Source organism: Sebastes fasciatus, chromosome 24 (assembly GCF_043250625.1).
Source record: "Sebastes fasciatus isolate fSebFas1 chromosome 24, fSebFas1.pri, whole genome shotgun sequence".
Lineage (NCBI taxonomy): Eukaryota > Metazoa > Chordata > Actinopteri > Perciformes > Sebastidae > Sebastes > Sebastes fasciatus.
Window position 1 is genome coordinate 6,860,638 of NC_133818.1, and position 13,327 is coordinate 6,873,964.

Consider the following 13,327-nt stretch of genomic DNA (forward strand, 5'->3'; position numbering starts at 1 on the left):
TAATTGAAGCAGAGACATCCTGACTTTTGGTCCCTAGAGTTGGTCAAGCTCCGAAGGATCCTCCTACATTTCCCATTATGCAACTCAATAGTATGTTATATTGGGACCCCTGACTCAAAATCGCCACTCTTAAACCCCAAACCCAAGCTTTTGCTTTTATTAAAAGGGCACTCCAACAACGTCTATTCCCTAGTAAGGGTTATTATTTCAGATTTTGGAAAGCTCCTCCAGAGCCAAAGAGGATATTATACAACTGTTTTCACCAGCTGACTACTCCTTATGACAAGGAAATTAATTTGCTAAATTGATGGCGTGCCCATTTAAGTCTCCTGTAGTTTTAGGTGGTATGAGCTTTAAAGATCTAAAACAGTCAGTTGCCTGATTAGCAGTCCAGCTCTGGCTGCTGCAGCTACAGTACTGTACTGTAAGATTTGGGTCATTGTTTTGCCTGACTCGACTTCGAGTTTTGTCAGTGAGTTAAACTGAAGCGTTAACATGAATCAATTTAAAATGGTCTCCTCAGAACAGTAGACTGTATATAAGAAAGTAGACGTAGTTACTGTGATGTCACCCATTGGGTTGTGGACTGCCGTTTCGAAGCCTTGAGTTCAGCATTTTGGCCGTCACCACCTTGGTTTTCTGCAACCAGAAGTGACACGAGAGGGAGAAGCTCAGTACAACCGAATACTGAATAAGACATTCTTAGGCGACCAAAATGTTACAATTAACTTTCACACTGTGAAAGGGTTAAAGTTCTACAATGAAAATACATACATACAACGTTTTTTCCCGAAAACTTGACAGCGACCTGTCAATCACAAGGTAGCCCCGCCCTAAAGCATCCCCTGCTTTATGGTCTATTTGACTCTAAATGGGACCATAATTTACTAAATGAACATCATGCTGTATTGAAGAAGACTTGAAACTAGTGATTGAGACCATAAACTCATGTTTACAATGTTTACTGAGGTAATAAATCAAGTGAGAAGTAGGGTGATTTTCTCATAGACTTCAATACAATCAGACTTCTTTTTGAAAGAATGCAAATTTCCGCATTGGCTTCACTTGTCAGACCCGGAGGTAACCCTCTGCTCAGAGCACACTGATTATTCTAATGTGTGTGTACTTATCAATAATGGGTAAAATGACCAATGGGATTTTTGGGAAAGACACACATACCTCTAGGGCTGCAGCTAATGATCACTTTCATTATTGATGCATCTATTGAGTCTTTCTTTTTTTAATCTATTGATTAAACATTTCGTTTTTCAAAACAACAGATGGTAGTGAAAAATGGCCAACGCAAGATCCCAGAGCCCATGGTGACATCTAAAGATCGCTTGTTTTGTCCAAACAACAGTCTAAAATCCAAAGACTGTGATTATAGTGGTATCACAAAAGGTAATTGCTATCTTAATACTACATTTTTGGAATATTCCTTCCAATATAATTGGTAATAACTAGCCACAACCAGAACGGCGCCATCGTTTTGGGGGCTGCAGATACCAAACAAGCCATTGTTCTACCACTATACATTCGTGGCTCAGAGCCAATGAGCTTTCCTTCTCATGCTGGGGGACCAATCTGGATCCTGTGCTGACTAAGATCTTCCCTGTCCGCAAATATCTGTTGTGCTAACCAAAACCTGGACAACATGTCCATTGAGTATGAAGCCATAATAAAGGAATGGATAATTAACACGCAGTTTATTTCATCATATCTCATGCAAATGCAAAACCTCAAGTGTTTTTCCCAGCTTCAGTATCACAGCGTTGAGACAAATAACTATTACAGTTACGTAACAGAGATTTTTGAAGCCGTGCTCGTTGCAGTGGCCGTTTTAATCTTCATTTTTTTTTATTGCCGTTCGGTGCCGAACCTGAAATCTTGCAGCACCAGCACCGGCGGACATGTGTGCCTTTGCTGGTGCCAGCTTGGTGAGGGCTGGTTTCATTTCAACGCCACAGCGGGCAGAGAGGAGATCATGGCATGGCCCCGAGAGAGAGAGAGAGAGAGAGAGAGAGAGAGAGAGAGAGAGAGAGAGAGAGAGAGAGAGAGAGAGAGAGAGAGAGAGGTGCAGACAGACTGAGAGAAAAACAGAAATAGAGAAGAGACACTGTTAGCTTGGGTAAGTGGATTATGTGATGTGGAAGGAAGGAGGGGAGGGGCTCTGTCCTCTATCTCCGCCGCTGCTTCTGCTCTGGTCAAACACTACTTGAATCAAGGCAAAACAAATATTCTTACTGTCCTATTTTTTTTTTATTTAACTTACACAACCGTCCTAAAAAAACAAAAACGCTTGCCATCCCAGAACTACTAGTATCCTCATGGCTGGATTTGAGCATGTCTTGCCAATGCTTCCTTGGCTTAGGTGCCAGATGGCGAGGGTTTGTCACACGGGCAGATACAAAGACTCTCCAAATCGTACATGTTTGCAAACACTTAAGTGATTTAAAAGGAAACCAATAATTAACTCTGTTGTGAAGTCCATTAGTAATTGAGCTCAGCACTTTGAGGTGACTTACATGGGAATTAGTCATGACCAGCTAATGCAGCTCAGAATGCATTTACAGGAAGTGGTAAAAGAGCTCTTGTATGCTGCAACAGAGCATTTGGGGAATGGGGAAATACCTATTTGACTAACACGTTCGGTGTGATCTCAGAGGATAGCAGTAGTGGAAGAAGTACTCAGATCCTTTACTGAAGTAAAAAGAAGAAATGCAACACACCATTACAAGAAAAACCATGAAGTGAAAATGTTACTTAAGTACAAATACAGAAGTATTATCAGCAAAATATACTTAAAGTATCAAAAGTAAAATAATTTTCTAATTTTATTCTTATATTATTCTGTTTTTATCACTAATGAAAACATGTAAGAGCATCTTTAATGTTGTAGTTCATCAATTTAAAGCCAATTTTAGATGTTTTAGATGTACTACTGGGTAGATTAGTACTGCATCATATCATATTTTATATTTTTCCACGTTCACGAGAACAGTACAGACCGGTTAGACAACCCAAAAACATAATGCTTCCAGCCACGGCTGTCACTGGCACGGAGGCATAAAAACATTGGAATATAGTTGACGATAATTTAATATGTTTGAGAGAAAAAAAAGTCCTGTAAATCTCAAGAGTCGGCCTATTTCAATGAAATGAAAAGCAACGTGTGTTTAAAAAGCTTTTGGGCTCCATTACAGTTCAACTCTGAGGCTTTGTGAATCACTGCCTGTACTGAGAATACATTACTGTTGATATATCAGGGTGGACATTTCTATGAAATGTTCCACTAAGGCTGCAGCTACGTGACTCAGTCAGCCCGTCAATGCGCTTGATGCACAATGGCACGTTAATGTATGGGTTACCGTATACCACAAGGGAGGGCGAAGGCACTTCGGCTGGCCCACACACGTCCAGCTTGTAGGATGCTGTGTCATGTCGTATAAATATTAGAAGAACTAACAGTGGGGAATTGGCAGTGTTAATATTTCAGAGCTGTTAATATTTGCTTGTGAGGTCTGCAGTGTAATTTAATAAACTATCCTTATTGTCTCTTTCCCTGTGCTTGTATCCATAGGACTACACGTTGACCATGTATTTCCAACAGTACTGGAGGGACAAGCGTCTCGCCTACTTAGGGATCCCCCTCAACTTGACCCTGGACAACAGGGTTGCCGACAGTCTCTGGGTCCCCGACACCTATTTCCTCAACGACAAGAAGTCTTTCGTCCACGGGGTCACCGTCAAGAACCGCATGATCCGCCTGCATCCGGACGGAACCGTTCTCTACGGCCTCAGGTGGGTTCTGCTTCACACTTCACCCATTCTGGCCTCCCACTATTAGCCCAAATTTACCCAAATAAAACTATATACTTGTACCCAGTTTTAGAGGTTTATGTTGGGGCTGTGAACCACGGTCAGAGTAGGGAGGTCAGAAAATATTGAGAGGCATTTGGGTCTCAAGGCGGTTTGTGAAATAGTCACGAAATGTAATGTATTTGATTCATCATGACGCTCAGCACGACTTTCAATGACGTATTTTTTGTACGTTTTCCTACAAATGTCCAGCAACATGTGATGAATCTGTCAATTTCCGCTCCAGACTTTTCAAAATAAAACTAGTGAGTTAGCTTTAGGAAAAGATTGCAGTTTGTGTTTAAATAACACAGAAAGTACCGTAACTTAAGTACAGGATTTACGTGACAAATAAATCGACTTTGACTTGTGGTTTCACACGGGACAGCGGTTCCCTGGGAAAAAGTCCTGTGTTTTTGGACCCACCCATCCAGCTCGACCACCCTGACATGTCAATTTCCGCCCCAGTTATTTCAAAATAAACTTCCATCTTCACAGGAAACAGCTTGGTTAGGTTTAGGCAACAAAACTACTTAGTTAGGTTGAAGAAAAAAATCGTGGTTTGGGTTAAAATCACACCGGAAGTGGCGTTACTTAAGTACGGAAGTTACGTGACGAAAACGACTTAGTTAGGTTTAAGAAAAGATTATGGTTTGGGATAAAATAACTTCGGAAATGGCGTAATTTAAGTATGGAAGTTACGTGACAAATAAATCAACGCTGACTTGTGGTTTCACAAGGGGTACGAACACCCGTCTCCTGGGTGAAAGTTCTGTGTTTTCTGACCCACCTCGATGTCCTCTCTACACGTTGTTCGCCGTTCTTTGTACTTCCCGGTTCACAATTACGTGGATTACATACAAATAGATTTTTTGCTGACCATCAAAAAATGTTAAATTCGTGTCGATGTACACGAATCAGTACACTATTTCACTAACTGCTGTGCGACTGGGCTGGAAAAACACAAAGAACCCCAGTTCAAGATGCCATCTGAATAATATCTATTTGTTGTGTTTCCCAGTATAACAGGAAGTGAGTTTATTTAATTTATAATGTGCAATTTCTGGGCCATGCAAATGAGCAACACTCCCCACAATAGGCAACAAAGTGAAGCTCGGGGTCAAAAATGTTCTCAGATGTTTCCCAGTGTCAAGTTAATTCTATGTGTTTAAAGCCTTATTACGGCACCACAGTTGCCCGTGCTGAGAACTTGGCCGTGTTTCTGCTGCTGGCCGCTGAGCAGCCAGAGGATTATGTGTCGTGCTCAAGGGCACCCCGGCATTTGATTTTATAAGAGCAGGAGGGTGCAGTCAGAGATCACCCATGAAAGGAACAGGTTAGACGTTGCATTAATGCAATATTAAGCTCGCAGCTGTTGTTTGATATTTGTTTCATAAAGCCCTTGTTTTGAATTTCCATTGATCTTTTCGACAGGCAGGTTCAGAAGAGTTAGAGTGACCTATGAATATGGATGCATGCTTTGAATTATTAGAGTGCTGAGCGTGTGTGTTTGTTTGCGTGCATACTTGCATGCTTGTGTTTGCGTCCGTCAGTGTTCATACTTTACAGTCATACAGCCATGCTTGATTATGCAAGTGGAGTTCACAGCACTTAGCCTTGTGGGCTACTTATAGACCTCGCAATGCTTTCAAGAGATCAAAGAGGAGAGGGAGATGTCTGACGTGGTGTTTGTGATATGAGCTGTTAAATAAATGTATGTCAGGTAAGGCTGAGGAACATGCTGAATACAGATTCCTATCACGGTATCAAAGAATGCACTCTGTATATTTATGTGTGATGTTTATCGGAGCTGCAACTAATTATTTTCTTGATTAATCACTAATTTTGTGGCAGAAAATAGTACAAAATGCCAGAGCTAATGTTTTCATATTTACAGTACGTTGAGTTTTATTTATATATGCCTACATTTATACTATGCTTTTTCAAAAGTTTTGTATTAATGCAGAAAATAAGCTCTGTGGCAAACATTCATCATATAATTGTATATAACCGTAAGTGCAAAAATGCTAACTCATCTCTCAAAATCGCTCCAAAGAGGCTGGGGTGGTGACTGCTGACAACAGCACACTGTAAGTGACATTATGAAAAGTGACATTATGAAATAATAAAATGACATTATGAAAAGTGAAATTATGAAATAAAAAAAATGTCATTATGAAAAGTGGCATTATGAAATAAAAGGTCATTTGGAAAATGAAATTATGACTTTTGAAAAACAGGAAACCACAAATGGGCAAAACAGGAACCCAAATAAAGCTCTGTTATAATAGTAATAAATAATGATAATGACACAAAATGTCATAATAATGACTTGTGTTTTTATATTATATTATTTTATATTATATTTTTAATATAGTTTACCAATTTATTGGTTCATTTATGTTTAATTTACATTTTTAATTGTTTTTTTATTATTTAATATTTAACACTTTTTTGACTCCATAACCTACAATCCAAAAAGAGATTAAATTTACTGTTATAAAAGACTATCAATTAATCAATTAATCGACTATTTGTTTCTGCTCAACTGTTTATTATTATTTGAAGTTTGCAAAATGTACAGTTTTAAGTGTATTTTCTGAAAAATATACGCAACAGACAGGCTATAATAGGATAACAAGTTCAGTCATATATTGGAAATCCAAATAATAAAATGCACTGTGTCACAATAATCACAATACGTGTATATCTTGCAGACGGCATGTTGTGTTGCTGTAATTTTAGCTGTATAATAATATCACCTAATGGGTTTCCGCAGCCTCATCTGCGTCTTAACTGAATGAAGACATCCAGTGGCTAACTGCCAAGCAGCCGGCTTTTAATCAGGGCAGACTTAGCCTAAATCATTTTGCATTTGCATTTCACTTTGCTGCTTATTCTAACTGTCTTGATCATCAGCCGTGTGAGCTCATACATCTGATAAACAAAAGGGATACCTCCTCATGACCCAGTTCAGATGAGCAGGCGAGAAACTCTGCCAAAATGTGTTGCCTTAATATGATTTTTATTCGCACAAATTTTTCACTTAATCACTGGATGGAGGGTAGCCAGTTTGTTTGAGCAGATTTAAAATACAAGAGCGAGGACTGCTTGTCTGCGTGTGATCTATAGCATAATTATGTATACAGTTACACAGTCAGCATTTTAACTTGGAAGCAGTGCTATAATCTTATTTTAAGATGACAATGCCAATACTCTCCAGTAATATGACGCCGACTGAGGAACTTAGTGTAAAGACAAATGGACGTTTAGTTTCCTTTAAAGATGATAAGACAAAGTCAAGTGCCATTAGCTTAATGCTTTAATCTAATTGTATTCCCACGGTCCCTTATACTTCCTTGTTAATTTGCCTGCTGTGCTGTTTATAACAATTCAAATAGGACAGAAAATATGATAGTCACCCCTTCCTCCCTTCTTTGCTACCTTCCCATCCATCTTCCCTTCAATACAATTTGTGTAAATCACATACAGTATCTAACATATTCTCTCCTTCCCTGTCTTCTTTTTCAGGATAACGACAACAGCGGCGTGTATGATGGATCTCAGGAGGTATCCCCTAGACGAGCAGAACTGCACTCTGGAGATAGAGAGCTGTGAGTAGAGAGATCTAAAGCCTTTAGGACCGACTGTCAGCATACTACGCAGGCTGAGAAGAAAACCAACACAGCCTCATGTGTGAAATGTTACGAAACAATATTGAACCTGGATGTTTTTTCCTATGAGGTCTGTAGCATTTGTTTTACATCTGTCTCAAGTCAATGTACCCTCATACAACGGTTCATATGATATCTTACGAAAAGTTATTCCTCATTTTTCATGCGTTTTCCTACCAATGTCCAGCAATACGTGTCAATTTCTACTCGTTACATGCATACAGTCTTTTCAAAATAAACTTCCGTCTTCACAGGAAACAACTTGGTTAGGTTTAGGCAACAAAACTACTTGGTTAGGTTTAGGAAAAGATTGTGGTTTGGATTAAAATAATACGTTTCCGCTCGTTACATGCATACAGTCCTTTCAAAATAAACTTCCATCTTCACAGGAAACAACTTAGTTAGGTTTAGGTAACAAAACTACTTAGTTAGGTTTAGGAAAAAATCATGGTTTGGGTTAAAATAATCAGTTTCCACTCGTTACATGCATACAGTCTTTTCAAAATAAACTTCCGTCTTCACAAGAAAAAACTTGGTTAGGTTCAGGAGACAAAACTACTTAGTTATGTTTAGGCAACAAAACTACTTAGTTTGGTTTAGGAAAAGATTGTGGTTTGGGTTAAACAGACAATATAGAAGAAAGAACGGTCAATATTGAAGCACTGGCTTTTAGTCTTTATTATCAGTCAAGCTCCAATAACGCTGGATGCTACACTTGTGTCCATTGTGGTCTCCAAGCCATAGTTGAAATTACCCTGATGACATCACAAGGGTTATTTTTTCAGAAAGATCTCCCTCCAGACCAACAGAAGACATTATACAAAACAATGATTAGGATTATCAGAGGATCCTGTTGGCGCTCCTGTAGGTTAAATTGAGCTGAAGCCAGTTTTCTCAAATACTGTTTAAGATTGGAGCACTTTCAAGATCTTGTCAGGTTTCTTGCTAATAGTCTCTGTATTATATTTTTTTAAAAAGTAGACAGGAAATGTCAGCTATTTTTGGAAAATCTTTGTGAACCTATTAACTGACTTGCTTTTCAAAGCAACGTCTGGTTCTTGGAAACAACTTCAAAACATGTTTCTTCCCGAATGACAGCCCAGTTGGATGATAAGCAACGCTGCATATCTTGGTCTCCAGTGATGGCTAGACAGATGGTTACACCTTGGTGCATGTGTCTGTTCCTGTGCAGATGGCTACACCACAGACGACATCGAGTTCTACTGGAAGGGAGGCGAGTCGGCTGTAACGGGGGTGACGCGGATCGAGTTGCCTCAGTTCTCCATTGTCGATTACAAGCTGGTGTCCAGAAACGTAGTCTTTTCCACAGGTAAACGCTCTACTGTAATGTGTTGTGTAAGCGCTTTGGTCTCCGCAAACTGAATTTCCTTTGGGAATAATACATGACAGACTGACAAGTGGGTGTTACATTTTAGATGATATTGTTCATATCAAGCGTTGGCCTATTTTCAAGCTGATTATTTAATCAATTTCTGTAGCAAACAAATCCGTGCCAAAGCTTGATCTGTTGATCTTAAATCCTCAGAGCACAAAGTTGTGTTTGTCAGTGCTTCTAATTGGGTTGAAGTGAGGAAATGCGCCGCCTTTGAAGTATCCCTCAAGTAACAGCGGCTGGTGCGAGGATGCTGGGATGGTACTTAACCAAAAACATGGTGTAAACGCTGTGATTTACAGAGCAAATTGTGTCCATGTCGGGTGGCCTTTGACCCTGAGAGGTGACGCTGGAATTAATGGTTTGGTTATCATGCTGATGCTAACAAAATGTAGTTGAGGACCTCAATCAATACAATCAATCAGTGTGACAGCTACTCTGCTACTGGGTCCATACAGTTTAAATTTAGTTAATTCAGTTCTAACTAAAAGCAGCGCAAGAATACGCAAAATTCGTCCAAACTACTGACACTCTGAGAGACGTCAAAATAAAGTCAAAATAACACTGTAATCTTATAATCTTCACGTGTGGTGGTAGCCTATAGTTTACGTTAGTTATCGGTGTATTTGTGCCACTAACCGGGACTGTACGGCCCATGCAAGGTCTGCTTTTATAGTTTGTTCATTGTAGAAAACAAGTGGTATTACAAGACATTTCCGTATATATCTCTGCAACACAATGTATAGACGTCTTTGACATAATGTCAACACTGTAGCCTGTTCACTTTCTGTTGATAATGTTCATTTTTTTAATATTTTAAACAAAATTTCTGCCCATATCTTACACATTGCACCTTTAGAGCCCTTTAAACTTGGTTTGAAGGTCTAATTGATAACATTTTTATCTAGACACATATGTTTTTAAAGATAATACATCTACAAAGACTTAAGAAAGGTGCCGAATAAAAGTACGGCTATTCCTGGAAAAAAAATATGATTGTGAATTAATCATTTTAAAAATTTTGGCGGGTCCAAAATTTATGTTTTATTTACCTTATCACTTCTAACAAGGCTTGTGAGCCAATACTATAACAACGTTGGTATCTCTGGGTCATCAGTTAACGTGGGAAAAAACATAAATAGCTGAGATTGACGGTAAGTGTCTGGCAATGACTTGTTGTGAAGTGAATGCAATGAAACGGGAGGGAGGATGCGATATCTGGTGGCTGAATGTTATCAATGTTATCAATAGCACCTTTAAAATCTTAAGTATTTCTCTATAACATTAAATAGTCACGATTAAATATGCAACAAACTAAGTTAACATCCATAGTTATACGTTTTTGAAGACAAGGAAGTACGTGACATCACTTTTTCCCCAACTAAGTCCCGCCCAAATGCAAAGACAAAAACAGAAATACCAAATTTTTTTATATGAAATAATCTAAACTGTTCTAACTTTGGCAGACAATTGCATTATCATCTAGTAGCCCAATAAATGATTGAGAAAATATGTTTTCAGGGCCTTTAAGTTGAAGTGTATTTCCATATATTCTCAAACGAGTTTGACTCTTGAATGGAAAATACGTTCTTCTGAATCCTTTCTAACAATTTTTACATCTAAATGAATAGTTTACAAAGGCAATATGAAAGCTTTTACACCCTCAAAGTAAAGGTATATCTTGTGTTTAGCTGTCACATACAGCTCAGAAGGTACAATTCATGGTTAAATAACTAAATACAATGCCATAAACTACTTGAAAACAAAGCCAACAGCAGCATAACAGAGAATCAATGGCCTGCATATACCCAAATGAACCTCCAATACCCCTAATGAATATTTAATCAATGAATATTTAAAAATGAAACATGGATGCTCAAACACAAGACAGGGGTGTGCACGGCTTATAACTCTTTTGGCGTCGTGATTAACTGGTGTTGTGAAACACATCAATCAAGTGTTATTTATAGGTTCACAATGGCCATTTTCTTAACAGATTTTCGACTCCCGGAGCAATAAATTAGACGGCATGGTGACACGTTGAAGCAATTTGTCAAGTTAGTGAACACGAAAATCATTTGCACAGTATCGTATTTCATGTGATTCATTTGTTACTTGGAGAAGTGTAGAGGAGTAATTCAACAGTCCTTACTGCTCGCAGGGGTATTCCACTATATGCGGTGAACTTTGTTTTTTATTTGGCGTACACAGAGGCCCTAAATTAATCAGATTTTTATGTGTACATTTACTCCTAGATGCAGAACTTTATTGACGCTCCCTAACCAAGCTGCCATATAATCTGGTCAGCGGAGACTCATTCAGAGAGGCAGCTTCTCCACAGGCGTAGCGGGGAAATAAAAGCTGTGTGACATTTTGTAATAACAGAATTTCTTACAGAAGTTATGCTCATGAGGAGGAGCCACACCCAGTCTGAAAGGGACATGAATAATAAATCAGTCTTTTGTTTGATTTTTGGGGTATTTTTAACACTTCTATTGAGGCTACGCAGTATTTTTTTTTCCCTGCCTCACTTTGAGTCGCCCTAATTCTCACTGTCTTTATCTCGCAATGTTGCACTGGCTGTGATCACAACACGTGTCTCTGCCTTCATGTGTAAATCACATGTCAATGCGCCGAGGCGAGCGCACCATACCAGAGTGTACTTGTTTATGAGAAGTGGCACGTCCCCCGTGGGTGGCGACAATTAAAGTTTAGTGTCCAGTGATGTGCTCCCGTGCTCTTGGCGGGATGTGTGAAGCACATCAAAGGCTCCCCGCGAGGCTGGCTAATGACCAGGTTCCCTCCGATACATGTGCCACTAGCCAGCTTTTAATTCCCTCTTTCCCTTTCCGTCCTGTCTTGGTATCGCTCTCACCCTCCGTCGCTTCTTCTTTTGCTTTCTCCTCTTTCCTTTCCTTAGTATATATCTTCCTAAGAGGTGTGATTGGATGCCAATTACCCTGCTCTCTGACTGAAAAACAGCCCAGGATTCAGGGCATCATATATTCATGTGGAATGAGGTCCACAACATCAATTATTCTCCTCTAAGCACACACACAAACACTACCTGTTTGTGTGTGTACATACAGTAATCATGTCCGTATGCAAATGCACGCGTCACCGGACAACGTTTGCCGTGTTTGGTGACATTTAAGTGTGTTGTTTTCCCATCAACGTCATGGCTATCATCACAGTTACTGTCTCCATCCTCTCCTTCGTTAAATTAGCTGCAATAATAACAGCTTTAAGTATTCTATAACATCTATATTTCATGTTTTTGCTGTAATTTGACAGTAAATTCATTGAATATTCCTTCACATTTGTAGGTTTTGGGAAACATGAAATGCTTGGTTATCAGCTTTTGAAAATAGCCCGTCAATTAATATAGCGTTAAAGTTCATTAGAATACCTCACCGCACTGGGGGCGTTTTACTCGTGCAGTTAATTCACACATCAATATATTTTTTGAACTGCTGATTTTGTCATGAATATTTGCACACATAACGCGGATATGGTGAAGTGCCATACTTTTTTTACGGAAAGAGGTTGATTTTCTGTGCTTTCGCACCGGAAATGAAGGCATCAACCAATCACATTGTGCGGAATTGAGTTGCGCCTATATTTATGAAACAACAACACAGATACTCCGTAGTACGAAGCAAGACAGCAAACTTTATCACTCCTTTCAATCTTGAAAAAGGCAGCGCAGACCAGATCCACTTCTTCGGTTCTTAACTTTCAAAATAAAAGCCCTAGACGTATAATATTCCCAGGCAAGTATTTAGCATTTTCATGTAGTTCATTCGTCACGCCCACGAGTGTGTAAAGGTCTTAACAGCGGCAGATTTACCACTCAAAATTCAAAGTAAGTTTTTAAACAATGGGTCTAAGCTAAGCAACGTTGGTTGCAAAAAAAACAAGATGACGATGGCCGAAATGCTGAATTCAAGGCTTCAAAACAGCAGTCCACACACCAATGGGTGACGTTACATTGACTATGTCGACTTCTTATATCCAATCTATGGGACTAACCAGTGTTCTTGACGAATGTAAAGCTATCTCGGATAAGGAGGAGTTTGGGATGGCGAGGAGTGTGACTTCACCAAATCCAATAAAAACTAAAACAGGGGTGGTGGATGTTATCGTGACTTTTTAACCCCACAAAGTGTAAATGCTCCTTGGCCTTGGATGTAATGCTCGGTTAGGTTGCTACTGTGGGTAGTAAGCTAGTTAGCCGGACAAACGTTTTCAGCTTACATTGGAGCAAACAAAGACACTGTTTAATCTCTTGGCTGCAACACCCCTGCCATGAGGGTGACAAAAGAGACAAAAAAGAGACAGCAGACCTCCTACTCCTCAGCCCCCCGTCTACCCTGCCACCCTCCCAGACTCTATTGTTGTA

The 13,327-nt window shown here is 39.4% G+C and overlaps 1 protein-coding gene across 2 annotated transcripts in view; it reads left to right on the forward strand.

The window, feature by feature from the left end:
- Positions 1-13,327, forward strand: part of LOC141763104 (gamma-aminobutyric acid receptor subunit beta-3-like) — a 42,565-nt gene that overhangs the window by 11,812 nt on the left and 17,426 nt on the right. For both annotated transcript variants that reach the window (XM_074627417.1, XM_074627418.1), the window contains exons 4-6: positions 3,581-3,801; positions 7,390-7,472; positions 8,725-8,862. In XM_074627417.1, coding sequence (XP_074483518.1) covers positions 3,581-3,801; positions 7,390-7,472; positions 8,725-8,862 — 442 coding nt within the window. The remainder of the gene's footprint in view (positions 1-3,580; positions 3,802-7,389; positions 7,473-8,724; positions 8,863-13,327) is intronic.